At 44.4% G+C, this 26822-nt stretch overlaps 1 protein-coding gene across 2 annotated transcripts in view; it reads left to right on the forward strand.

Annotated features, from left to right (window-relative positions):
* Positions 1 to 26822, forward strand: part of CHCHD6 (coiled-coil-helix-coiled-coil-helix domain containing 6) — a 220407-nt gene that overhangs the window by 118858 nt on the left and 74727 nt on the right. Inside the window, exon 5 of one of the 2 annotated variants that reach the window (XM_009200164.3) lies at positions 18324 to 18410. In XM_009200164.3, the coding sequence (XP_009198428.1) occupies positions 18324 to 18410 (87 nt within the window). The remainder of the gene's footprint in view (positions 1 to 18323; positions 18411 to 26822) is intronic. The other variant, XM_003894054.4, reaches the window with a different exon arrangement.

A 26822-nucleotide genomic window follows, 5' to 3' on the forward strand; every position in this document is an offset into this window, starting at 1 on the left:
TGGTCATGTTTGAGCAGCTTCTCTGAACTCTTACTGTTTGGAGCTGCAGTGAGAATCAGCAGGCAGCAGAGCTGAATCACTGGCTCCTTTTCTCCCTCCCCATCTCTCTTTTCAGCCTGCAGATTTAGAAGCATGAGTAAGCTCTGCTTTACCCGACTCTTGCTTATTTCAAGCAGCATGCTGTTACCCTGTACATAAAGACAGCCCCTGCCTCCCTCACAGGCAGGGATTCTATTCTCCAGCATTACTTTTTAAAAGGTGTTCTGCTAGAAAATCGCATATTATTTCTTCTGTAAAGGTTTCTCCTTGCCACCTTTCCGTAGCTACAGCTGTCACAACCACAGTTAATATTTTGTGTGCCTGTGCATGCGAGTGCATGGTGTGGGAAGGGAGATAATCAGGCTGTCCTCTTGGGCAGAAGCCTTCCAGTTCAGCTTTTATGAGCTGGATTTAAAAAATAAATAAATAGATCATATCGCTCTCTTGCTCAGAGCTCTCCAGTGGCTCCCCGTGCTCATAGAAGGCAGTGCACCACGTCACCAGGGCTGCAGGGCCCTGTGCCGTTAGGCCCCAGCATGTTTTTCATGCTGCCTCTCACCACTCCCCCACTCCACTCCCAGATATTTGTTATGGTGTTTGGTATGTCCCTCGAATATGTCACATTTGTTCCCACTCAGAGGCCTTTGCATTGGTTTTTTCAGGTAGGAATGAACTTCCCCAAGATCTTCGTGGCCTTCTATCCTGTCATGCAGCTCTCAGTTCAAATGTCACCTCCTGAAAGGGACCTTCTCTGGTCACTCCCTGTGAATGAGTCCTCACCCCCGCCTCTCTGGACTGCCACTCTGTTCTTCACAGCTCTTCATCACCATCTGACATTACATTCACTCATTAATTTATGTTCATCTGTCCATCCCTTCCTGTGTGTCTCACTCATCGCAGGATCCCAGGCTCTAAGAATAGTCCTGGTTCCACAAGCATTCAGTACAATTTTGGTACTAAAGACAGTGCAAACAAGAGTGAAATAGCAGTGGGGACATTGACCGGGAGAGGCAAAGTGCCATAGCAGAGATTGTGTGGAGATACTGAGAGGAGAGAGGGCATCTGCAGGGATGTGGAGGTGCTGGCTGAGCTAGGTGTGCCTGGGTAGACCAGTTCTCAGCTGCTCTGCCTGGGCGAGGCTGGCTCTGCTCTGGAGGAACAAAATTCATGGCACAGGCCCAGGAAGATGGCGTGCTGAGGATGCCGACAGGTAAGGACTGTTGAAGGCCGGGAGCAAGTGCAGGGGAGGGGCCCACTGGCCTACTCTTCCTGAGGAGAAATGGACATCGCTTTGGGCTTTCACCGGCCCAAGCTCCCATATGGTTAATTGTTGGTGCTCTGTGCAAATCTAGGGTTCCTCCCAACCCTCCACTAAAGGGAATTGTGCACCAGAGTGGTTCTACATTTCATTTCCGACCTTATCATCCTTGTGCCCCAGAACTTTATTAGACATTGCAGAGATGATATCATGATTTCTTAAGATAGCCTTGCTTGGAAAATTATACCAGGTAGGATCTTATTACACCAGGAGATGAAGCCCATTACTTTAAAACTTTTCCTCTGCCATGTATTGATTGTGCAGCCCTGGGTGACTTCATAACTCTGTGCCTCATTTTCTTGCCTTTAAAATGGGTTTACACCTGTAATTCTAGCACTTTAAGAGGACAAGGCAGGAGGATTGCTTGAGCCCAGGAGTTCAAGACCAGCCTAGGCAACATAGTGAGACCCCATCTCACCAAAATTTAAAAAATTAGCCAGGCATGGTGTGCTTGTAGTCCAAGCTACTCAGGAGGCTGAAGTGGGAGGATGGCTTGTGCTCAGGAGGTCGAGGCTTCAGTGAGCCAAGATCATGCCATTGTACTTTAGCCTGGGTGACAGAGCAAGACCCTGTCTCATTCATTCATACATTCATTCATTCATACATAAATATATACATAGTGTTTAATAATACTTAACTATTTCACTAGGTTATTGTATAAGTTAATGGAGCACTTAAGGAATTATTTATTGACTGGTAGTAAATGGTCACTGTTGCTTTTATAAACTCGTGCCTGATTGTCACTGATTCTTATTTTGTTATGACCAAGATTATACTTTTGCCTTGACCAATATCTAGGCGTTGCTAAGAGGAAGGAAGGCTGCAGAGAATGTGGTACTTATTGGATAAAATGTGTCAGACATACACAGAGTTAACTGTCTCTGAGCATTTCCACCATCTCCTTCCCTGCTGTCTTGTTCTTTTCTTACTTGGGTAACATGAAGGAGAGCAGGTTCTGGTTGCCCGGGAGGCCATCTGTCCTGTGATCCCTCACACCTGAAGCCTCCGTTCCCTCATCCTCCCAGCCATGGGCACCATGTCCACAGTGCAGATGGGGCGGGGGAGCAGTCTCAACACTGCAGCCTGCAAGTGGAGATTTGGAAGGAAGCAGCATGAGCAGACACAAGCCTTCAGAACGAGACCGATTTTCATGCGGCTTTCCCTGGTAATAAAAGGAAATGGGGGCTGCAGAGAGCCTACGGTATTTCAGCAGATGGTCTTGTAATAGAATGTTTTTTCAAAGTTTCCTTGTGAGACATCAGTGACTCTTGGAAAATGTGTATCATGTAATGAGGAACAAAGACGTGGCTTTGAGCATCCCTCTTCATAGCATGTTTCTGAGTTGCCTGTCCCTCCTGGCACAGGTAGATGATTTTGGAAAGTGAGGAAGATGACCCTAGAGAAGCAGCCTCTCCTGATTTTTCTGTGCCTTTGACAGAGCTAGGACTTGGTCCTAAGGTCAGCAATGCCTGTTCAGCTCTGCCCCTCCTCACTCTTCCAGGCTTGGGCCTCGGCAGGACCCATTTGATGTCAATGAAGGAAGGTCTGCGTTTCTGCAGTCCCTTAATCAGCTGCACCTCCCTGCTGAATTGTGCCAACCTCGTGGAATGGTGTGCATCTGTCCAAGCTGGCTTATGGAAGGAAGGGAGGGATGGATTCTTGGTGATAGTTTCTTCTTCAGACTCAGCAGACAAGCCCAAGCATTGCCAGGACACCTACAGCAGGGCAGAATCACAGCAAACCCTTATGGCAGCCCTATGAGGGAACTGAGGCACAGAGAAATTGCAAATAATTGTTAGAGCCAGAATTTGAACCCAAGCCTCTTAACCATCACAGTGTACTGTACTGACTTAATGATTAGCATCTCCTTTTCACAAAATCACCTTCTCAACTTCATTTTATTCCTTTTTTTTTTTTTTTTTTTTTTTTAAGACAGTCTTGCTCTATTGCTCACCCGGCATGCAGTGACATTATCATAGCTCACGGTGGCTTCCATCTCCTGGGCTCAAGTGATCCTCCTGCCTCAGCCTCCTTAGTAGCTGGGGCTACAGGCATGCATCACTATGCCCAGCTAATTTTTATTTTTAATAGTAGAAATGAGGTCTCACTATATTGCCTGAGCTGGTCTTGAACTCCTGAGCTCAAGTGATCCTCCTGCCTCAGCCTCCTTAGTAGCTGGGGCTACAGGCATGCAGCACTATGCCCAGCTAATTTTTATTTTTAATAGTAGAAATGAGGTCTCACTATATTGCCTGAGCTGGTCTTGAACTCCTGAGCTCAAGTGATCCTCCTGCCTTGGCCTCCGAAAATGCTGGGATTATAGATGTGAGCCACCATGCCTGGCCATTTTATTCTTGTAGGGAATATTTACTCCGTGTCACTGGGGATTAAGCAGTAACACAATTCAGCCTCCAGGAACTTGTGGTTTAGGAAGAGTACAAACAGTTAAACAGAACAGTGAACATATAATTTGTTCTTTGGACATCTCTCTGTATAAACACAAGGACATACCTATGCCAAGTTAGCATCTGGCAATAATTTGGAAATTTATATGACCATATAGCCACGTACTAAATACTGTATTAGCTGTGTATAGAAGACATACAAGTATAAGTTGCACTAATTTCATTTATCATTACAACATAGGTAGACATAGTTCTCATTTTCAGCCGGAACCTGGAGGGATCATTGTGCTTTCCTCCCTCCTTTCCCCGCTGCATCTAATTGGTCAGACTTCTCCTGTTGAACCCCCTCACCCTACAATCCAGCCTCAGTGCAGACCTTGTCGTGCTCCCCAACCTGGATTACTGCATCAGCTCTCTCACTGGTGTCCCCACCTCAGGCCTTTTTTTCTTAATATTTTGATAACTGTACTTCAATATAATTTGTTTCCTTGGTAATCTTATGTATTTTTAACATCTTTATTGAGATATTCATAAACCATGAAATCACCCATTTAAAGCACACATTTCCATGGTTTTTAGTGTATTCACTGAGTTGTGCAGCCATTACCACAATTTAAGTTTAGGACATTTTCATCACCTGGATAGAAACCCTGCTTCTGTTAATAGCCACTTCCCATCACCCCCACCCCGGCCCCCAGGTCTTGGCAAGCACTGATCTGTTTTCTATCTCTATGTGTTTGCCTAATCTGGACAGTTCATATCAATAGAATCATATACTATGTGGCCTTTCATGTCTGGCTTCTTTCACTTAGCGTAACGTTTTCAAGGTTAATTTATGTTGTAGCATGTATTAGTACTTCATTGTTTTTTCTGACTGAATGATATTCCATTGTATAGATACACCACATTTTAAAATTCATCTATTAGTTGATGGACATTTAGCGGCTAAGTGTAGGGGAAAATGGGAGCTGCCTGCTATTGGGCACAGAGTTTCTTTTTGGGGTGACAGAAATGTTCTAAAATGAGATAGTTGTGATGATTGCACAACTTCATGAATGTACTAAAACCCACTGAATTATAGATTTTAAAAGGGTTTTATGATATGTGAATTATATTTCAATAAAAACTCTAAAAACACGTTTTAGAAAGAACTCTGTGACAGTTATTAATACCATAGATGAACTTATTAAGAGGGAGAGAAGACAGGTGTAATGAAGGAAGATAAAACACTGATACTGATGTATAACATCCCAGAGCACCTCAGGATCAGTTCCAAGTGTGGATATTAGCCCAGATCATCTCAAAGTTATATTTGTCTTTGAGATATGCCTTTCTATATTAAAAATCTGTTATCTAATATGGTCATGGATAGGTATATTTTCTTTTCTGATTAAATATTTAATAATAACACTTTTATTATGAAAATAATTTCTTGGCTACCATTTATTTTGAAGAAAATTATAGTGTACGTGTACCAGATATTTGTTTAGTACTTTATGTGTATGATCTTATTTAACTTCACTGCAACCTTATGAAATAGAGATTGTATTAATTTCTCCGTTGTATGGGTTAGGAAATTGCGGCATAGAGAAGTTCTGACTTGACGACGGTCACTCAAGTAAGAAGTGACAGATCTAGTATTCAAATCTAACTATTTCTGAGTGTAAAGCCTGTTCCCTTAAGCCCTTACTCTTTATTATCTTTTAAAATTAGAGTGCATTATCATTAAAGTAAGGGTTGTGAGGAACATAATTTAGACCCATCATGGATCTTGCAGGGTTTTCTCGATCTCACTATAACCATCATTTATCTTTCCATAGGCATCATCTAGTGCCTTAGTACTCAAATTAATATTACCTAGGTTGGACGTGGTTGCTTATGCCTGTAATCCCAGCACTTTGGGAGGTCAAGGTGGGAGGATCGCTTAAGCCCAGGAGTTTGAGATCAGCCCAGCAACATAGGGAGACCCTGTCTTTCCAAAAAAATTTTTTTTAAAAAAATTAACTGGGCATCATGGCATGTGCCTGTGATCCCAGCTAGTAGGAGGCTGACGTGGGAAGATCGCTTGAGCCCAGGAAGTTGAGGCTGCAGTGAGCTGTGATCATGCCACTAAAATTCAGCCTGGGTGAAGGAGCAGGACTTTGTCTCAAAGCAAAACAAAACCATTACTTTGGAATGTTGGAAATGTTTAATCTAGTCCAGGCATAATGGCTCACACTTGTAATCCCAACACTTTGGGAGGCCTAGGTGGGAGGATCGCTTGAGCCCAGGAGTTCAAGACCAACCCGTGCAACAAAATACAATCCCATCTCTACCAAAAATAAAATAAAAAATTAACCAGGCATGGCAGCATGCGCCTGTAGTACCAGCTACTTCGGAGGCTGAGGTGGAAGGACCACTTGAGCCCAGGAGATCAAGGCTGTAGTCAACCAAGATCATGTCACTGGCCATTCCTTGGAGGACAGAGTGAGACTCTGTCTTCAAAAAAAAAAAAAAAAAAAAAGAACTGTTTAACCCTGGGCCCATCCCAGACCCAAAGAATCTTGGGCCCAATTTTCATGAGTCTAGACTAATCTAGAAGCTAGAATCTGCCTTTTATCAAAATCCTGGGTGATTCAAATGCACTTTAAACATTTGAGAAGCATGGTTATAATACATGTTCTTAGATTAGTTCTAAGTTTGGTGATCCACCAATGATTTTTGCATTGTCAAAGCACACAGCTTACGATGAAATGACGTGGTCCCCAAATGTGAGGTTGCTGACCTGGGAGTCAGGAATCTGTCTTCACAGTCCTGCTCCTGTGTGATGCAGCAGGCCACTTAATCTGAATCCTATTTTATTCATATATGAAATGAATAATTTGCTTAAATCTCAATTTTGCATTTAAGTACATTTACCTCATAGACACCACATCAACTGTATCATACATTTTTTAAAATGTAGAACTTTTATTCTTGTAATTTTGAAATTTCTATCATTATTTTATCTTAGCCCACAAATTATTTGAGAAGACATATCACCACAACTCATTTTAACTGTCCTTTTCATTGCACTGAAATTCTTTTTTTTTTTTTTTTTTTTTGGTGGATGTGACCTGCAAGAGTGGGATGTTTTTAAAATATTCCATTCATCTGTAAAAGAATGTAGATATTTAATTTTGGGAGTAGAGATTCTAGAAATACATCTGTTAGATCAACCTTGTTACTTTTATTAATCAGATACTCTAAATCTTTTTAAACTTTTTCTCTGCTGTCTTAGGGGAAGAGCCTTCAATATTACACCAATAAGCATGATATTTATATAGATTTTTTTGGTACATGTCCTTCATCAAGTTGAGGAAACTTTCTTCTATGACTAGTTTTCTAGAAGTTTTCTCCATGAATGGATGTCATATTTTGTCAAATGCTCTTCTTACATCTATTGAAAATGATCGTATGATTGTCTTCTTATTCTTTGTTAGTGTGGTGAAGTACGTTGTTATGCCAGCATCCTGCTGGCATAAACCCTAGTTGGTTATGGGTATTATCTTTTTTTACACATTGATGGAACTGATTTGCCAGTTTTTTTATTAAGGATTTTTACGTCTCTTTTCTTGAGGAATACTGGTTTGGTATCATTATAGTAGCCTTATAAAATGAGTTGGGGAGTGTTTCCTCCTCTATTTGCTGGAAGAATTTGCTTAGAAGTTGTATGATTTCTTCCTTAAATATTTGTTAAAATTGGTGAAGCCATCTGGACTGGGAAATTCTTTGGGGTAAGGCTTGTGTTTTGTTTTGCAAATCAAGGAAAAGTATGTATTTTTAGATGATTAGATATGTAATTTTTATATTTGCATTACTGCATTCATCACATTGTGTATACTGTTGAGTTGGTTAGTTTAGCTTATTGGATTATGGTTTATATTTCTGAACACATCTGGGAATTTTTCATCTATTCTTGAAATATTCAAATATTTTTCCACTACCACTGTCTCCTCCCAAGAGTTCAATTACATGTATGTTAGACCACTTGATATTGAAATTGTCCCACAGGTTCCTAAGGTAGTATTCACTTTTTCAGCCTTTCATTTTAGCTCTTGAAATTCCATTTGGCACTTTTCAGTAGCTTCCATTTATATCATTATGTTTACATTTTCTTTAAATCCTTCAACATGCTTACAATAGCAGTTTTAAAGTCCTCATCTGCTAATTGCATTATCTGTCATTTCCAAGTCTATTTTCAGTAGTCTATTACTACTGTTTCTTTTGGTTAGAACTCGTGGGTTATTTAGTAATATGCTTATTTTCTAAACATTTGAGGATTTTCTGGGTGTCTTACAACAGTAAGGATTTTCTGGGTGTCTTACAATTTCTAATTTAATACTTTTTTTAAATCATAGAACATACTTTGTATGATTTCATCCTTTTAAACTTAATAGCTCAAGATGTCCATTTCAGTGACTGTTCCACGTGTATTTAAGAAGCATGTGTTTCCTCCTGTTGTTAGATGTAGTGTTGTATACATGTCATTTGGGTCATGTTGGATGATAATACTGTTCAAATCTTCCATATCCTTGTTGATTTTTTTGTCTACTTGTTCTATCAATATTTTAAGAGCAGGAGATCAAAGTATTTGTGATTATGGATTTATTTATGTTCCTCTTTATTCTCTCAGATTTGCTTTATGTATTTAGGAGTTTTATTAAAAGTACCTATACATTTAGAATTGTTATTCTTGAATAATTGTCCCTTTTATGATTATGAACTGCCTCTCTTTATATCTGGTCTTATTTTTTATCTTGAATTCTTCTTTAATTAATATAGCTACACCAGCTTTTTTTACTTAGCATTTGCACAATATATATTTTTCTTTTTTTTCCCAAATTTTTGTGTCTTTGTGTTTAAAAGCTATTTCTTATTAATAACACATAGTTAGGACTTTGCCTTCTCATTGGGGAGTGTGATAGGAAGAATAATGACCCCCCAAAGATGTCTACCTTCTAGTACCTAGAGCCTGTGCATGTTTTCTCTCACATGGCAAAAGGAACTTTGCAGGTGTGATTAAGTTAAGGATATGTGATGGGGAGATTATCCTTCGTTATCCAGGTGGGTTCAGTGTAATCTCAAGGTCCTTATGAGGGAAGGGGGAAGGCAGGAGAGACAGAAAAGAAGATATGATAAGAGTAGCAGAAGTCAGGGTGATGTGAGGCCATGAGCCAAGGAATGGGGGTAGCCTCTAGATAGAACTGGAAAAGGTAAGGAAATAGAGTCTTCTCTAGAACCCCCGGAAAGGTACAGCCCTGCCACCAGCATGATTGTAGTCAAATAAGACCTGTTTGAGACTTCTGACCTTTAGAATGGTAAGAGAAGACACTTATATTGCTTTAAGCCACTAAGTTTCTGGTAATTTCATACCATAGCAATAGGAACTAATACAAGGGCTAAGTTGATTTATATTTGATGTGATTTCTGATGCGACTATTTAAATCAGCCATCTTGAAGTTTGATTTCTGTTTGTTCCATCTGTTCTTTGTTTCTCTTTGCTTCTTTCTTGCAGGTTTGTTTTTGGTGGGGGAGAGTGGGGATGAGTCAATATATTTAGAATTCCATGATCTCCTCTATTGACTATTTGTGCTTTTGGGGTTACTTTTTTAGGGTTGCTGTAGAAATTATTTTTCAAAAACATAATCTATGTTCAAAGATATCCCATTACTTAAGGAATTATTTAAGAATTTTATAAAAGCATCCTGCTTGGAATTTTTCTGAGCTTCTCAGATTTGTTGTCTCAGACTTAGTTGTCTTCAATCAACCCCAGAGAATTCTTGGCCATATATTTTAATTCTTTTACCCCACTTTTCTCTTCTACTGGGACTCCAATTAAATGTATGCTTTGGATATTTGATATTATTCTGTTGATCTTGGGGGCCCTGTTCCATTTTATTTTTCATTCTTTTGTCTCCTTATGTTTTAATTTAGATAATTTGTAATGCCTTGTTTTCAAGTTCACTGATTCTTTGCTCCATCCAATATGCTAATAAATCCATGAATTCATGCCATATCATGCTAGAAATGGATTTCTAGCATTTCCATTTGGTTCTGTTTTATAGTTTCCGGTGGTGTCAGTGAAACTGGTAGAATAAGGGCCTCTAAAAATCCTCTTTCATAAAAGCAATGAAAATACTGGCAAAAGTAGTTAGAATCTATTTTTTCAGAACTCTGAAAATTGACCAAAGGCTTGCATGAATCCAGGAACATTTGTTCAAGAAAAAAATGAATGAGTAAGAAAAGTGAGCTTTGTGGCATTTTAATTTATCATGTCCCATCCCTGTTTCCCCTGCAGCTCCACAGTAGCCTTGAAAACCGGTAGCCCACAGGCACAGTGCAGACCTGCAGCCTGCCAGCCACCAGAAGAGGCAGAAAAGGGTTGGACCTCTTTCAAAGCCCCATTCCCAGAGAAATGTCATTATTTTTCCTGTCTGGTGATTCCCTGAAACAGACCCCGCTTATAAGGCCATCTTTATACAACCTGACTCAGAGGTTGCCCAATGCCAACAGCCTTTTCCCAGTGGACATTTGTCAAAAACAAGCAGAGGCAATTGTTGAATAGTATAGCTGCCTGGGGAGGTAGATAACAATTTGGGCAAACAATAGGGTAACCTGAAAGCTTAAAAAGAAAAGCTATGGAATGAGGTGGCCATAGAAGGCTTTGAAAAGCTCATATGCTATTCCTGGGATTTTAAAAGACCAAGACTATGTATGTGGCTTAGCACAAGATTTCAAAGGGATCCACACCTAAGAACTTCACAATCAAGCTGTCAAAAGGCAAAGTCAAAGAGAAGATTTTGGAAGTAGCAAGAGAGAAGTGACTCATCATCTACAAGGAATCCTCAGTAATATGAAAGACTGATTTCTCATCATGAACAATGGAGGCAAGATAGTTGTATCACTCTGTGGAAATTCTCTATATCTTCACACATGATATTTACCTTTTTCCACTAGGTTATTTAACATATTAATCATAGTTATTTAAAGTCCCTTTGTCTTAATTCCAGTCGGGGCCATTAATGTGTCTGGTTCCAGTATTTTATCTCTATATGGAGGGTCATTATTTTTGCATGCACTTTGTGTGTGTGTGTGTGTGTGTGTGTGTGTATTTTTAAAGTTTTTATTTAATGCTCAACATTTTGTGTAAACAAATAGACATTACACTATATATTTATGTCCAGTGGAGGATTTCTTCTTTTCTGTAAGACCATTAGTATGGGGGCTTGGGTTTCTTGTAAGTAGCAAGTCGTTAGGTTTTGTTTCCTTTCTTTTATCCAAATTGATAATCAGTTTTCTTTTAAGGGTGAGATTAATCAGTTCATATCTTATGTTAGTTAACAATTACTAAGTAACAAATTACAAAATGTAGTGACTTAAACATTTATTATCTTGTGGTTTCTATGGGTCAGGCATCTGGGCCTGGCTTAGCTGGGTGCCTCTGCCCTAAGGTCTTGTAGTCAAGGTATCTGCCGGGGCTGCTGTCTCATTTGAAGGCTCCACTGGGGGAGGGTCTGCTTCCAAGCTCACTCACATGACTGTGGGCAGGAGTCAGTTCCTTGAGGGCTGATGGACTGAGGGCCTCCGGTCCTCACTGGCTGTTGGTCAGTGGCCACCCTCAGTGTCTTACTATGTAATTTTGGCCTTCTGAGACCTGTCTTCCCAGTGGTAGTGGAGGCAGCTCATAAAATGGAAGCTTGCCTCATCAGTGTGGACAAGGAAAAGAGTATGAGCAAGACAGAAATCACTGTCTTTTAAAACTAAATCTTGGAAGTGACATCCCATCACTTTGCCATATTCTATTTATTAGTAATGAGTCTCAAGTTCCAGCCCACACTCAAGAGGAAGAGATCCCACAGGGACATGAGGCCTAGGAGGTGGAGATCATCAGGGGCCATCCTAGAGGTCCCCTTCATGTGCTTTTTGTGGTAACCAATTTACTTACACTTATTTCTATAGTTTTATTTGGTCTTTTCTGTTTACCATCCTCTCCCTCTCTCTCCCTTCCCCTTTTCCCACTCTCCCTCACTCACCCCTACCAGTGTCTTTCTCCCTCCCCTTGCCTACCTCCCGTCCTCTCACCTGCCTTCTACTCTGGCTTCCATCCTCCTTCCCCTCTCTTACCCGCTTCTCCTCTCCAGTCTTTCCCTTCTCATCTTCTGAAACAGCTGTTAGACACATTCTGGACCATCAGTCTGTCTTCCACAGTTTTTAGCTTTTATTTTATTATTATTTTTTTTAATTAATTTATTATTATTATACTTTAAGTTGTAGGGTACATGTGCATAACATGCAGGTTTGTTACATATGTATACTTGTGCCATGTTAGTCTGCTGCACCCATCAACTCGTCATTTACATCAGGTATAACTCCCAATGCAATCCCTCCCCCCTCCCCCCTCCCCATGATAGGCCCCGGTGTGTGATGTTCCCCTTCCTGAGTCCAAGTGATCTCGTTGTTCAGTTCCCACCTATGAGTGAGAACATGCGGTGTTTGGTTTTCTGTTCTTGTGATAGTTTGCTAAGAATGATGGTTTCCAGCTGCATCCATGTCCCTACAAAGGACGCAAACTCATCCTTTTTTATGGCTGCATAGTATTCCATGGTGTATATGTGCCACATTTTCTTAATCCAATCTGTCACTGATGGACATTTGGGTTGATTCCAAGTCTTTGCTATTGTGAATAGTGCTGCAATAAACATACGTGTGCATGTGTCTTTATAGCAGCATAATTTATAATCCTTTGGGTATATCCCCAGTAATGGGATGGCTGGGTCATATGGTACATCTAGTTCTAGATCCTTGAGGAATCGCCATACTGTTTTCCATAATGGTTGAACTAGTTTACAATCCCACCAACAGTGTAAAAGTGTTCCTATTTCTCCACATCCTCTCCAGCACCTGTTGTTTCCTGACTTTTTAATGATCGCCATTCTAACTGGTGTGAGATGGTATCTCATTGTGGTTTTGATTTGCATTTCTCTGATGGCCAGTGATGATGAGCATTTTTTCATATGTCTGTTGGCTGTATGAATGTCCTCTTTTGAGAAATGTCTGTTCATATCCTTTGCCCACTTTTTGATGGGGTTGTTTGTTTTTTTCTTGTAAATTTGTTGGAGTTCTTTGTAGGTTCTGGATATTAGCCCTTTGTCAGATGAGTAGATTGCAAAAATTTTCTCCCATTCTGTAGGTTGCCTGTTCACTCTGATGGTAGTTTCTTTTGCTGTGCAGAAGCTCTTTAGTTTAATTAGATCCCATTTGTCAATTTTAGCTTTTGCTGCCGTTGCTTTTGGTGTTTTAGACATGAAGTCTTTGCCCATGCCTATGTCCTGAATGGTACTACCTAGGTTTTCCTCTAGGATTTTTATGGTATTAGGTCTAACATTTAAGTCTCTAATCCATCTTGAATTAATAGTGTTGGAAGTTCTGGCTAGGGCAATTAGGCAAGAGAAAGAAATCAGGGGTATTCAGTTAGGAAAAGAAGAAGTCAAACTGTCCCTCTTTGCAGATGACATGATTGTATATTTAGAAAACCCCATTGTCTCAGCCCAAAATCTCCTTAAGCTGATAAGCAACTTCAGCAAAGTCTCAGGATACAAAATTAATGTGCAAAAATCACAAGCATTCTTATACACCAATAACAGACAAACACAGAGTTTTTAGCTTTTATCAGACTTTTTATCTTTGGGTTTTTTGTTTGTTTGTTTGTTTTTGAGACAGAGTCTTACTCTGCTGTCCAGGCTGGAGTGCAGTGGTGCGATCCATAACTCACTGCAGCCTCAAACTCCAGGGAACAAAAGATCCTCCTGCCTCAGCCTCTCAAGTAGTGGGCATGTGTCACCATAGCCAACTTTTTATTTTTATTTTTTGTGGAAATGGAGTCTCGCTTTGTTGCCCATTCTGATCTCCAGCTCCTGGACTCAAGCAATCCTCCCGACTTTTTATCTTTGTCTTCCATTGGTACATTCTTGCTCAAATCTCCATACTTCATTTCAGTTTGATAATTTTTCCCTTGCTGTCCTCAGCTTAGAGTTTGTCTTATCCATTTAATTTTTTATTTAGTAGATTTTAAATGTATAATCTTTACCTATTTAGTGGTTAGCCTGTTTCAGATTCATAATTTCTTTTTTGTAAATCAGAAGTTACTTCGTTTTATCTTTTTGAGCAACTTAAATATGCATATTTAAAATTATTTATCAATTGGAGGTTGTAATGCTGGCTGGATATCCGATGATGTTAAGGAATTCATGTTAAATTGTTTTTGATATGCAATACTACTATGGTTGTGTTTTAGAAATTAAAAGTCCTTATTTTTTAGAGCAACGTATTGAAGCTATGTAGATGAAGAGCTCTGTAAGAAACTTGGGTGGAGAAGGTGGAGGGTAGAGATGAAAGAAGATCTCTTTAGTTTCTAATTGTTCAAGCTTGCTGATGGCTATCTGGGGTTTTATTATATTCTTCTTTCTTGTGTTTAAATTTTTGCATAATAAAAAGTTTTTTGAAATCCTTTATCATATTATCCTATAAAATTAATGTCATCTGGAGTAAATTCATATTTCAGTTACTGCTTTTATTGGTAGCCTTTTCAGAAATTCTATTTCTTCACATATTTGAGATTCAGTTTGTAGGTTCATTTGGAGTGGAAAGTTCAATATTTCTATTGTCACCTACACCTGCACCCCAGTGCGGGACCAGGTCTGATTTTGGCCTTCTGAGGCCTGTCTCCACAGTGGTCCTAGTGATATTGCAGAGCCAGGAACTGAGTGACTAGGTTCATTTGTCATCCAGGAGTGGGATATGTAGCTTCTGGGCTTTCTAGGTTTAAGCAAACTGAAAACCCTGTCCCTCAGTGTAGGTCTTCAGAAGTTTTTTATATCAGCTTCTTATTTTAGGGAGATCCCTAGGCTGCAGGTCGCCAGCCTGGCTTCAGGGCCCCGCTTGTGCAGAATGTGGTTTATTCTGACCCTGCATGATAAAGAGGGTTCCTGACTGCCTCTGCCTGCTCCAGACTTGGAGCCAGCAGGCCTGTGGCTTCAGCCCCACCCACTGCTTTGCATTTCTGTTTGGTATTGGACACTTTAATCTTGTTTTTGAACCTGTCTGTGTCTTTTTGGTCACCTGTTCTATAATTTATCTATAATTTATCTAACACATATCTATAATGCTATGTGTTCGAAGTAGGGTAGAGGCATCAAAGTGTGAACTCACTGTCTTGTCTTGACTGGAGGAGGTCCTTGACCAAATCATGCAGATTCCCTCAATTCTCTATGCAAAGACTGTCATCTGCTGAGTACACGTTCATAATGGTGATATTTTACCTTTATATTAGAGACAACATTCTTAATTCCAAAATTTTTCCCTGAACACTGTCTCGGAAATCTCCTTAGGGAAAATAGCAACCCGCTAACCCTACAAGTGAGTCTGTCTTATGGTCTCCCCAGCACATCTCTCTGAAATTACTTATCTGCACACACATTTGCATCTCCCACTGGGATCTAAGCTTCATGATAGCAGAGATTCTCTCTCTGGCTTCCCTGTTGTGCCCTCAGCCCTTTTACAGTTCTGTCTGTCACACAGAGGTGTCCTTCATGGTGTTCTGGTAAGTGACACACTCAGGCACTGAAGCCACAGTTGTGCTGCATGCTGCGTGGCCTTTCATGAGTGCTAGGAAGCCACTATGAGACTGCGGGGCAACTGTGTGGAGTGGCGGGTGCTGCCCAATGTGCTCTTCCATACGTCACAGCCAGGTCATTGAGTGTCTGCTCTGGGCCGGGCACTGACACTCAGGCATTTGTGTCATACTCAGTTTCTACAGCCATTTGTCGTGTCACCTCTTGTCCATTGTCAGTCATTGGGATTGCATTCTAAATCTCAGATGAGCAGAGCTGGTGGGCGGTGCTTTGTAGCAGATGAATTAGAGGCGGTGAGCTTGCCACCCTAGTGGCTTACTTGTGACGAAGCCAAGGTGTTGGGGATATGGTGCACATCGCGGAGTTTTCATTCAAGTGGGAGGCACAGCCTCATCCCTCTCCAAACAGTTCATTTCATTCTTAACTGCTGAATTGTGCTGCATTGGACATGAATAGAAAAGTAGGCCTTGATGTCCTCAACGTTTCTTCCTGTTTGTGTGAACAGTCTCTAGCCTAAGGAGGTGCTGATGGCTAGGCATCTTCGCCCAACACTTTAGTCCTGTGTCCCATTCCTTGCATAGACATCCTGCTGGCACAGGCCCTGAAAGCTTCAGGATGAGCATTCTGGTAGCCTCGGCCCAGAGGAGGCATCACAGTGTCAGTGGGATGGTGGTGGACGTGTGGACTCACCTCCTTGTCTCTGCTGCTTCACTTAACTGTAGAGAATGGCAGCTGAAGAGCCTTATGATGGTTTTGCCTTCAGATGTCATCTTCCTGCTTGGCTGGGACTGCTGGTCAAAAAATGGCAGGTCCAGAGCCCTCAGAGACTTTCCTTTACTGGCTGCTTAATTGCATCAGACGAGCTTCTCCTCTGACTGCACCAGGGATTGGTAACAGTTAAGTGCTGGACTGCTGAGAGGCCCAGCGCAGATTAGCCGTGCTTGCATTCCTGGGACACAGCTTCAGCAGCACACTTTGAAAAGCCCTGTGAGAAATTCCTGGCATTTAGTCCCACTGTTTGTATTTAGCTTTTCTGAAGTGTTGGCATTCCAGAGGCATTCCAGAAGCCTTCCTGGCATTTTTAGATCCTCTGCAGCTGCCTGGGGATCCAGGTTATTACTTCTTCTCCCTTATACAGGTAAGGGGAAAAAACAGACAAGACAGCATCTTGCTCAGGCTTCCTAGAGGCCACTCAGTAATAGAGCTGGTGTTAGAACTTAACTCTCAGGGAGGGGTTCAGCCAGCCACCCAAGCCCACTGGCCTGGTGTGGCCCTTTCGCCTGGGTCTTTCTCCTGGTACTTTGCACTCAGGAGCACTGGTGAGTGGTCAGCTCTGATTACAAACTATCTTGCTGGTTGTTCTGCAAGGTTCTATGTCAGTAGGAGTAGCACTGCCAGGGAGATGGGCTTTCAAAAACTTGGGTTCATGTCTTACCCCATATTTTTAAGTGATTCAAACCCATGTGCTGATACCATAGTGTGGCTTAAAAGGAAAAAGCTCAGGACTTGGAAGTCATATGAACTTAGGTTCACAGTCTACTACTGGCTAGCTTGTGCTCTTGGGGCTAGTGAGAATTAATTAAGTGCCATCAGGAACTTAGCGGAGAACCTGAGCACACACAGCCCTAGCACAGGGGTAGACAGCAAGCAGATGGTGTTATTCCTCCATACAGTCACAAAAGGCAGTCCTGAGCTCCCAGGCCCCTGTGACTGTCTCCACCCTGACACTCAGTGTGGAGTTGTTCCACATTTGACCCGTGGAGGGTAGAAGCGGGCCCTGGGGCCTGGTCCTGGGAAGCCCCCGGAGACTTCGGGACGTGAGTATCCCAGTGATGGGACTTATATCCCTGCCCTGCCATGTGCTGGTGACCCTTTATGGAGGCCTGTTGAGACCCTGCCCACTTCTGTTGGGGTTTCCTTTAACCTTCTGTACAGCTATGTGTCCCTTCCAGCTTTACACATCATACCTGAGGAAGCTGGAGGTCAGGAACTTGTTCAAGGTCGCCTAGCTAGTTAAGGGTGGGCTGAGTTCAACCTGAGGTCTGCCAGCCTCAGGTTGCTTGCCCTGGTAAGCTGAGCCCTCAGCCTAACTGGACCTGGAGGGAGGGCCCTTGGCCCTATGCTCCAACAGGGACTCAGCCATCCCCATCAGGCGGGTGAGGGAGCAGCACCCCTCCAGCTGACTCTGTGCCTGTCTTCCTGCAGGCATGGATCCCTGCTCCTTCCAGCTCAGAGCATGAGGCTCTATTTGTGTGAACAGTCTCTAGCCTAAGGAGGTGCTGATGGCTAGGCATCTTCGCCCAACACTTTAGTCCTGTGTCCCATTCCTCACATAGACATCCTGCTGGCACAGGCCCTGAAAGCTTCAGGATGAGCATTCTGGTAGCCTCGGCCCAGAGGAGGTGCTGGTTCCAAGCATAAGGACACCAAGGCCAACACATAGCTGTGTGGCTCATGGCCACACACCCAGCAGCCAGACACACCTACATTGACCAAGGTTCAGACCCCAGCTACTCTCTGAATGGCTGTGAGCTTTCGGACAGCTACTTAGGCTCCCTGTTGTCATCTGGCTTCTCATCTGTAGTGGGGGATCATGATGATCCCACCTGCCCTTTAGAAGTATGGTAAGGATCAAAGGAAACAACTGTGGGAGCACTGTGAACAGGACTCCCATAATCAATAAATGTTATTGTTTGTCTGTGAAGCAGCTATCGTAATTACCCACCTTGAAGGATTGTTGTGAAAATTAAGCACAATATATGTGAATGATCTGGCGTTTCATAAGGTTTTCAGTTCATTATTGCTACTGTTCTCATTGTGAATGTGAGCAGAAATGTCCGTCGCCTTCTCCCTGCAGCACCATTCCAGCACCATCACTGCTGGCTAATGTGGGCTTTGTTCTCTTCCAAGCAGGCCAGGGAGCTGGAGAGCAGAGAGGCAGAGCTAAGACGCCGTGACACCTTCTACAAGGAGCAGCTGGGGCGTATTGAGAGGAAGGTAAGACTCCTGCTTGGCTGTATTCCTCGGGGCCAGGTCCTAAAGGCATCTGACCAGAACACATCACCATCATAGGGGGAGAGAGGAGTCCGCAGGCCCAGTGCCCATTCGCCCAAATGTCAGTCACTCCTTGGACATGCCCTCCTGCGTTCTGCAGCAGGCACCCAAATAGAGCCTTTCAACAAGTTGCATTCATGGAGATAATTGGTTTTTAATTGTCTCCCCACTGCCCCACCTTTTTTTTGTTGAATGTGGCTGGCTCTAGAGTAGTTCAATTTTAGAAAAAAATTCACTTTCACCACAGGGCGGTGCTGAGTCCCAGTATACCTTTTCCACTTTAGTTAAGCTGCATTTGGTAAAAATAATAATAACGTGATGTCTTGCTATACAAATACATTAAAGTTGTATTATTGATTTTCTCCTGGGAGTCGGGAAGATCAAAGTGCACTACGGCTGCACACTCGCTGCTTTTCTAAAGATAAGTCTTTGAAATGAATGAGATTTAAAAACATCATCATGCCTTTAAAAAAAAAAAAAAAACCCTACCACGACTCTTGAAAAATCATTTGGTAACTTGCTTATTTTTTGGTTTAATTTGTGGATCATGACAGATTTTTCAAAGAAATGGCTTAAAACGTGGGAGGGGATGGTTGGGAGGTTAAAAAAAAAATTGTTCCCCCTCATGCCTGAGACAGCATACCAAGCAACCTGAGCCATCAGCTTATTGCAGGCAAATCTTCGCAAATCATTTGTCACGGTTTGGAGCTTTGAAATTGACAGTTTGCTTGAGGGGCCTGATTTCCACAGGGGTTTTCTCCTGTGCCATGCCACAGTGGAGCCTGGCAGAAACATGGGTTTCTGGATTTCCAGGCCATGGGGAAAAGAGGGAGGTTCTTCTGTGCCCCATCAACACCTGCTTGTCCACCTTTGCCGGTGTTTAGGGGCTGGCCGGAGTTGACATGCTGTGAACACAGAGTGCTGATGGTGATATCCCACAGTCTGAGGAACGGCAGTGCACCTCTGAGCCACTTTCCGAGTGGCCCTTAACAAGCAAATCTTTCACAGAGCAGCCTCATGCACAGGTTTGACTGTAGCTTATAATGACAAGGATTGTGATTTGAGATCCTAGAAAAGGGTAAAAAAAAATTCCACCAGCCATAGCTCTCATTATCACAGTTTCCCATATGTTCATAGGCACAGGGGTTTTTTTTTTTGTTTGTGTTTTTGTTTTTTTATTTGTGCAATTCTTTGGTCTCCTTTGTGCTCCTCATGTTTCCCTCCCTGGGCTTGGCTGCTAGAGGCACGTGTACATGTCTGTTTCGGGTGGAAGGGAAAGAGCCTCGCAGCATTTTTGCCTCTCTAAAATACGTTTTCCTCTTGTCATTCTCCTCTCTCATCTCTACCCTAGTTCTCTTCTTAGAAACCAAGTCTCTGCTTTGCTAAAGGAGAGGAAATTCTGGATGAGACTTCTTTCTCTTCATTAAATGAAGTCCAAACTCCTTACATATGCAGGTGTAGGCTTTTTAAAAATCGAGGTTTCCTAGATGATTGTGAAGAGTTATTAAATGCTTCCAGAAGGAGGTGCAAAAGCATGATCTCCTTTCTGACTCTTAAACACAGCATTTTGCTGGTGATAATAAAAAAAAAAGGAAAGCACCTCCAACATCTCAGGAAATGGAGATTGGTGCGGGAGATAGGAGGATTAAAGGGGAGCCAGGGGGAGAGGCAGAAAGGAGGCAGAAGAATGAGGCTTAATTGTATTAGTTTTGAAAAAGGTTTTCGATCTTCTCCACGGATAATTTTATTCCTGTAATGGCTGGGAAGATGGAAAACACAGCATCTGACAATCTTTTTTTATTAGCTGTTGCTTTTACACGATTCCACTTTCATTCGTTGAATACTCGCAGACCTTGACATTTCCAGCTTCTGTACACACGGCTCCAGGACTTTCCAATCATCACAGCCCTTTCCTTTTCCCTCCCATTTCCTTTAAGTTTAGAAATTGACAGTAAAAACCTGTTCGGGGGAAAGTTGGATAAGCTGCTGCTTGATCCTTGACCACCCAAAACAGCTTAGAGTACAGTCCCGGGTGAGAGCAGGTTGAGATGGGGAGGCTGATGCCTGTGGCTGTTGGCCGAGTCGTGGTGTATCCAAGGGGCTGAGTGGAATCCTGCAGCCATCCACCTGTGGTAGCCGGTCAGCTTCCACCTTCTACCTGTTGAGACTGGCAGGTAAGGAAACCCTGCACAAAATCCAGACTCATTTTCAAGGAGGGAGAGACTTCTGGACCTTTTTGTCTGCAGTATTTATTTCCTAGATGATTATTCTTAAGCATGGAAATCCCATTTTGTAGGGCTCCTGTGCTTTATAATCTTTCTGAGTAATTGTTCTTCACAGCCACACTGCAAGATCTAAGTAAGCAATATTGTTTCCATTTCCCTATAGAAAGCAATGAGCTGTTGACACAGACAGGGGACTTGTGAGGGTCTTATGGCACGTGAAGAAGCAGCCTGGACATTGAGTGTGGTGTAACTGATGGCATGTGGGCACCAGAGCCTATGAGCCTTGGCTCCCACACAGCAATTCAGTCAGTGTGCCTCCTTTCAGCTCGGTTTCTCCATCTGTAAAATGGAGATGCTAATGCTTTCTGCCGGTAGTTAATGGGAGGATTAAGGAAAGTATCGCCTGTAAAAGTGTTTGTGTGTGCTAGACACCTGGCGAGTGCTGGCTCCTTCCCTGGTGCACAGCAGTACTGGGGGCTCTGTTTCATGTCACAGTGCTTCAGGTTTGGATTAATGGATGAGCATGTGTGCATGCACACGTATATGGATGCTGAGATGGATTTTTATCATTAACGGTGGCCTGACCCCAACACCTGCTCTCTGGGATGGGCAAGCCTTCTCTCTGGGCTGCATCAGACTTTTCTCTGATGGTCTTGCAGTATCCAGCAGACTGGGGCCATGCACTCCCCAGGTGTTTCCGCACATCTGACAGTGTCATAGAACAAGGTCTTTGTCCGTTTCTGTGGGCATCTTTGCACGGGACCCCTATTAACTTCAATAGGGATGGCACCAGGTTTGAGAGCTCAAACAAGAGCCCCAGAGCCGGCAAATGAGACATAGGGTTTTATTTGCAGAAAAGTTACATACAGGGACAGTCCAGTGGCAGTGGGATGGACAGGAGAACCGCAAGGCCCCATGGCTGGCTGAGCAAGCGAACCACTACTCCCAAAGAGCATGTAGTTTCCATAGCATTTTCACTTAGCACTCTCCCTAACAGCTTCTACCTGGCAACCTTCATTTAAACCCAGGGGTGGCCAATCTTTTGGCTTCCTTAGGCCACCCTGGAAGAATTGTCTTGGACCACATAAAATACACTAACACTAATAATGGCTGATGAGCTAAAAAAAAAAAAATCACAAAATCTCATAATGTTTTAAGAAAGTTTATGACTTTGTGTTGGGCCACGTTCAAAGCCTTCCTTGGCTGCATGCAACCTCTGGCCTGTGGGTTGGACAAGCTTGATTCAACCCAAAACAAAGGGCCTCAATGCCCTGTACAGCTGTGTTCCATAGATTTTCACTTCACAAGGGCCGGTGATTCAGATGTTCCTTATAGATAAGGAATGGATCTCCGGGTTGGCCATTCCCAGATTCCTTAGCTCAGAACTCCAAACACACATTCAGGTGCATCTGCCATACTGGCATATGGACCAGGAACATGAGACCCTCGACTGCCTGTGCTGGCTTGAGTCATGGCCGCTGAACCCCTTGCCATCTTAGCTGTGCTCCCACCGCACACCTGGCTCCAGAGCCTTTGCTCAGCTGCCACTTTGTAATTTTCTGCAGGAAGCAAAAGAACCAGGAGTGGGATTCACCCACACCGTGCCTGGATTCAGCTATTATGGGGCTAAGGGGGGACTTGTGCCTCTTCAGAACCAGCACACTTTATTGTCTTCCAGTAGAAACCTCGGTGCTGGGTGGCTCTGAAGGAGACCCTGAGAGCCCATGGAGTTGACCACTTGTGGCTGGCCAAGGCCTTGTCTTCTGCAGTCAAGCATGGAGCTGAGTAGGGTGGTAGGGATGAGTAGGCTTTGGGGTCCAGCAGACCTCAGTTTACTTCTGCCTCAGTCATGTAAGCAGCCTTGTGACCCTGAGCATGTCATTACATTCTGTAGCCTCAGTTTCCTTATCTTTGAAATGAGGATTTAGGACTAACCTGCCAGCTGTTTTGGGGTGAGTAGTAGTTTGTGTAAAGCAACCATCAGAGTACCTGACCTCAGTATCCAGTTCTCTTTCATGTTATTTCTGTCCTCTTCCTCCTCTTTAATAAATGCCCAGCCTTCATTTACTCCACATCAATTTAAGTCTGCTAAATGCCAGGCACAGAGATGGCTCAGACAGCTGTGGCTCCTGCCTTATGATACCCATAGTCAGGTTTGGGAGGGAAGGGAGATGCCGAGGATTAGGATGCCAGATGGGAGGATGCCCATATGCAGGCTTCCTGTGACTAGAGAACCTCTCAGCTCTGTAAAATGCTTCATCTCACTTTATCCAAACTCAGCAGCTATGAAGTGGAGAAGGTCTTTTTCAGGGTTAGCGTCAAAAACCGAGCCAGGAAGAAAGGGAGAAATGTATTCTTCCTGGACTTTGTCTCCTTTCCCCAGGATTGAAGTCTTCCTCCCTGCACCTTTCAGATGCCTCCCTGCCCTGCCTCTGAGCAGTCAGCCCTTTCCCCCATTGTCTTCCCTGCTGCCAATCAAGTTTTCTTAAGAAAAGACCATCTTCTGATCCTGATAGCCCTGCAGTTTTCTCACTGACACTGCTCAATAGACGTGCCTATCCCAGGCACACTGGTCTCTGCCTTGTCCCTTGATGTGTAGGGAAACACAAGCTACACAAGGTGTTTGGTGGAGGAATTAAATATAGGATTTCCACTTCACAAGAAAAGGTGTGGTCAGCAAACGTGAAAAAAGCTCATCCTCAGTACATATCAGGGAAATGCAAGTTATGACCACAACATGATACTGTTACACACTTGGAAGAATGGCCAAAGTGGAAAAGACAGACAGCTCCAAGTGCTGACAAGGATGTGGTTCAACCTAAACTCCAAGACACCATTGGTGGGGTGTAAGTTGGCATAGCCACTGTGGAATATTGATAGCCAGCATCTTTTAAAGCTGAACTTGGGTATGCCCCAGGACCCAGCATTCTGCACCCGGTGCAGATGTGCCCCCAGGTTCACCAGAAGAGAGACTGTGGAATGTCCATGGTAGTGTCATTCATGATAGTCCTGAAAATCAGGAGAGAGGCAAGTGCCAGTGGTATTCATGCTGTTATTCAGTGGTATTCAGCACTGCTGGCATGAAAGTGAGATGTCCACAGCTGCAGGTGCTGCTGCTGGAACTCCAGACACACTGCTGAGCAAAGGAGCTGGCTAAGGAAGAGGACCTGCAAAATGTGTGATTTCATCTACAGAAGGGGTGAAAGCGGCACAGCACATCTATGGTGTTAGCAACTGGGATAACGGTTACCCTGTGGGGGTAGCAGTGACTAGCAGGGGTCATGTGGTGGGGAGGTAAGGCTTCCTTTCATGACCTTGGTGTTAGTTACAGGTGTGTTCAGTTGCTGAGAGTTCATCTGGCTGTGCTCTCAGGAAAGAGTCAGCATGTGAGGCTTCATAAAAAGTGGGCTACAGCTGAGGAAGGCAGCCCAGCAGGGGTGTCCCATGGCCTCTGCTGCCCCTTGCTGCCAGGCACCCTCCACGCTGGCCTGCAAGGCTCTGCTCAGGGCCTGCTTTCCAAATCTTAGGGACCTTACAGGCCTTGAACATCCTCTTCTAGGCCCTCCCAGGCCCATCTGTGTGTTTGTCTCACCTCCTTGTGCGACTGGAGGACAGACCAGTAGGGAGAGGCTACTTGCCTTATGGAGAGACACAGCCGGAATGCAGCAGGCCCGCTGCGAGCCCACATCTGTCTGCACCCGGCCCGCTGGGCTCTTGCCTCCTCTGAGTTCTGTAATTCTGAGTGCCTCCTCTTCTGACCGGGTTGCTCCATATCCATTCAGTCTAGTAGAGTTGCTAAAACCCTGTGTCAGGCGCTGTGAGACCTGGGGCATGGGCACAGGATGGGGGCTGGGTGTGGAGCTACACCTCACTGGAGTGCCCATAGGCACTGCAGAATCGCCTGCTGCTCCATCTTCTGTCCCCTGCTGAGGCTTGGTCCCTGTGCATATTCCAGCCCTTGCCACACTCTGTTTTGTTAGCGCCTGTGGCTGTCTGCTCTGCATCTGCGAGGCACAGTCCTTGCTGGTCTGATTCATCAGGTGATTCATCGCCAAGAGCTGGGGATGCGGTGTCTGGCATAGAATAGGTGCACAGTAAATGTTTGCAGGAATAAAGAAGGGAACGTGTGTGTGTGCAATCAGGAAACAGTGACGCAGCGGGGTTCCAGAGGAGGAGGGAGCCTTTGCCCAGAAGGCTTCTCGGTGGGAGCTGTGTTTGGAGGGAGCAGGATGTCAGTGGGCCGCATGCAGGGCTGGTCGTGGAGAAACTGGGGCTTCTGGCTGGAGAGCTTGGCCCCAGCGAGGTGCTCTGTGGGAAGGGAGGCCACAGGTGGTGCAGCTGGGAAAACAGGCTGGCCTGAGAAAGAATAATGGTGCCATTAAGAGAAAGAGAAAATTTAGGTGAGCCACTACACTTGGGGAAGGTTGTGAGTTTAATTCTAGGGATGCACTTATGAGGCAGAGATGACCAGCAGATGATTGAGAAGTATCAGACAGGGAGTTCTGTGTCCTACAGAATGACAGTCACAATAATTTTGTGAGCATATGCTATGTGCCAGGCCGTCTTACACAAGTCATCGTGAATCCTTGTGGCAACCCTGTAAGGTAAATTATATTACACATGTTCTACAAATGCAAAAGCTGGGAAGCAGGCTGAAGCAGCTGCCAGAAGCCGTGCACATGGCTGATAGATGAAGTCAGATCCGCGAGGCTCCAGAGCCCACTCTTCCATGGCCACACGCTGCCTCCCACCGCCTCCCGCTGCCTCCCACCGCCTCCCGCTGCCTCCCACCGCCTCCCGCATCAGTGAGTGGAGAAGAGTCCAGGAAGAATGTGGTTGGCAGTGCCAAATGCTGCCTGTCAGAGACACTGAGGACAAAGTGAGGCCTCGCTTATACTGGCGTGAAGGCCCTGTGAGCTGTGTCAAGGGCGCATGTCCTGCATCGTCATGGAGACTGAAGCTGGATTCCATGTAGGGTTCAGGTTTCCTGGCACTGGAGAAGGAGGAGGTCTCCAGACACGTGCTCAGTGAGGGGTGTGTCTCATTGGTAGAGCCGCCACCTTCCTGCGGTCGCTCTGATGTGGCCAGCAGGTACTTCTGCGAGTGAGAGAGGCCTACACTTTGTCAGGCCCAGAGTCTGCACCAGAGATTCAGAGCAGGGCCCCCTACAGTGAGGATGTGAGTGTGAGAGGCCTATAGAGAGAAGCTGCCAGAGCCTGGGGATTCAGAGGGAACTGCTAACAATGACCTGAAAACAATACAGCAGGAAAGCTTCCCTGGGGGAAGAGGCCCACCTCCCACCGTCATGGGGAGCACTCTTTAACCTGCTGAGTGAGGGATCTGAGCCCAAGGGACTTTTGAAGAGTTTTGAATCAGAAAGTTTTTCATAAGGTTAGGCCAGAGAAGGGTACCGCCAACTGGTTAGCCCATTAACACCTTTTTTTAGTAATGGTACTGCCATAAAAGTTAGTAATGGTACCACCACCTCCTTCTCCACCATCACCACCTCCTCCATCATCACCCCCTTCTCCTCCACTTCCACCACCACCTCTTTCACTTCCACGACCACCTCCTCCACCATGACCACTACCACCTCCTCCTCCTCCACTACCACCACCTCATCCTCCTCCTCCTCCACCACCACCTCATCCTCCTCATCCTCCTCCCCCACCTCCACCACCTCATCCTCCTCCTCCTCTTCCACCACCACCACCTCATCCTCCTCTGCCACCTCCACCTCCACCACATCCTTCTCCCCCTCCTCCTCCTCCATCACCACCTCCACCATCACTACTACACCACCACCTCATCCTCCTCCTCCTCTTCCTGCTCCTCCTCCACCACCTCCACCAGCATCATTGCCACCACCACCTCCTCCTCCACCACCACCACCAGCTGCACCATCACCACCTCGTTCTCCACCATCACCACCTCGTTCTCCACCATCACCTCCTCTTCCACCTCCACCACGTCCTTCTCCTCCTCCACCTCCACCTCCACCTCTACCACCATCACCTTTTCCTCCTCCTCCTCCACCATCTCCTCCTCCACCACCACCTCCTCCTCCACCATCTCCTCCTCCACCACCTCCTCCTCCACCACCACCTCCTCCTCCACCACCACCATCACC

The sequence above is a fragment of the Papio anubis genome, chromosome 2 (genome assembly GCF_008728515.1).
Source record: "Papio anubis isolate 15944 chromosome 2, Panubis1.0, whole genome shotgun sequence".
In the NCBI taxonomy this organism is placed as follows: Eukaryota; Metazoa; Chordata; class Mammalia; order Primates; family Cercopithecidae; genus Papio; species Papio anubis.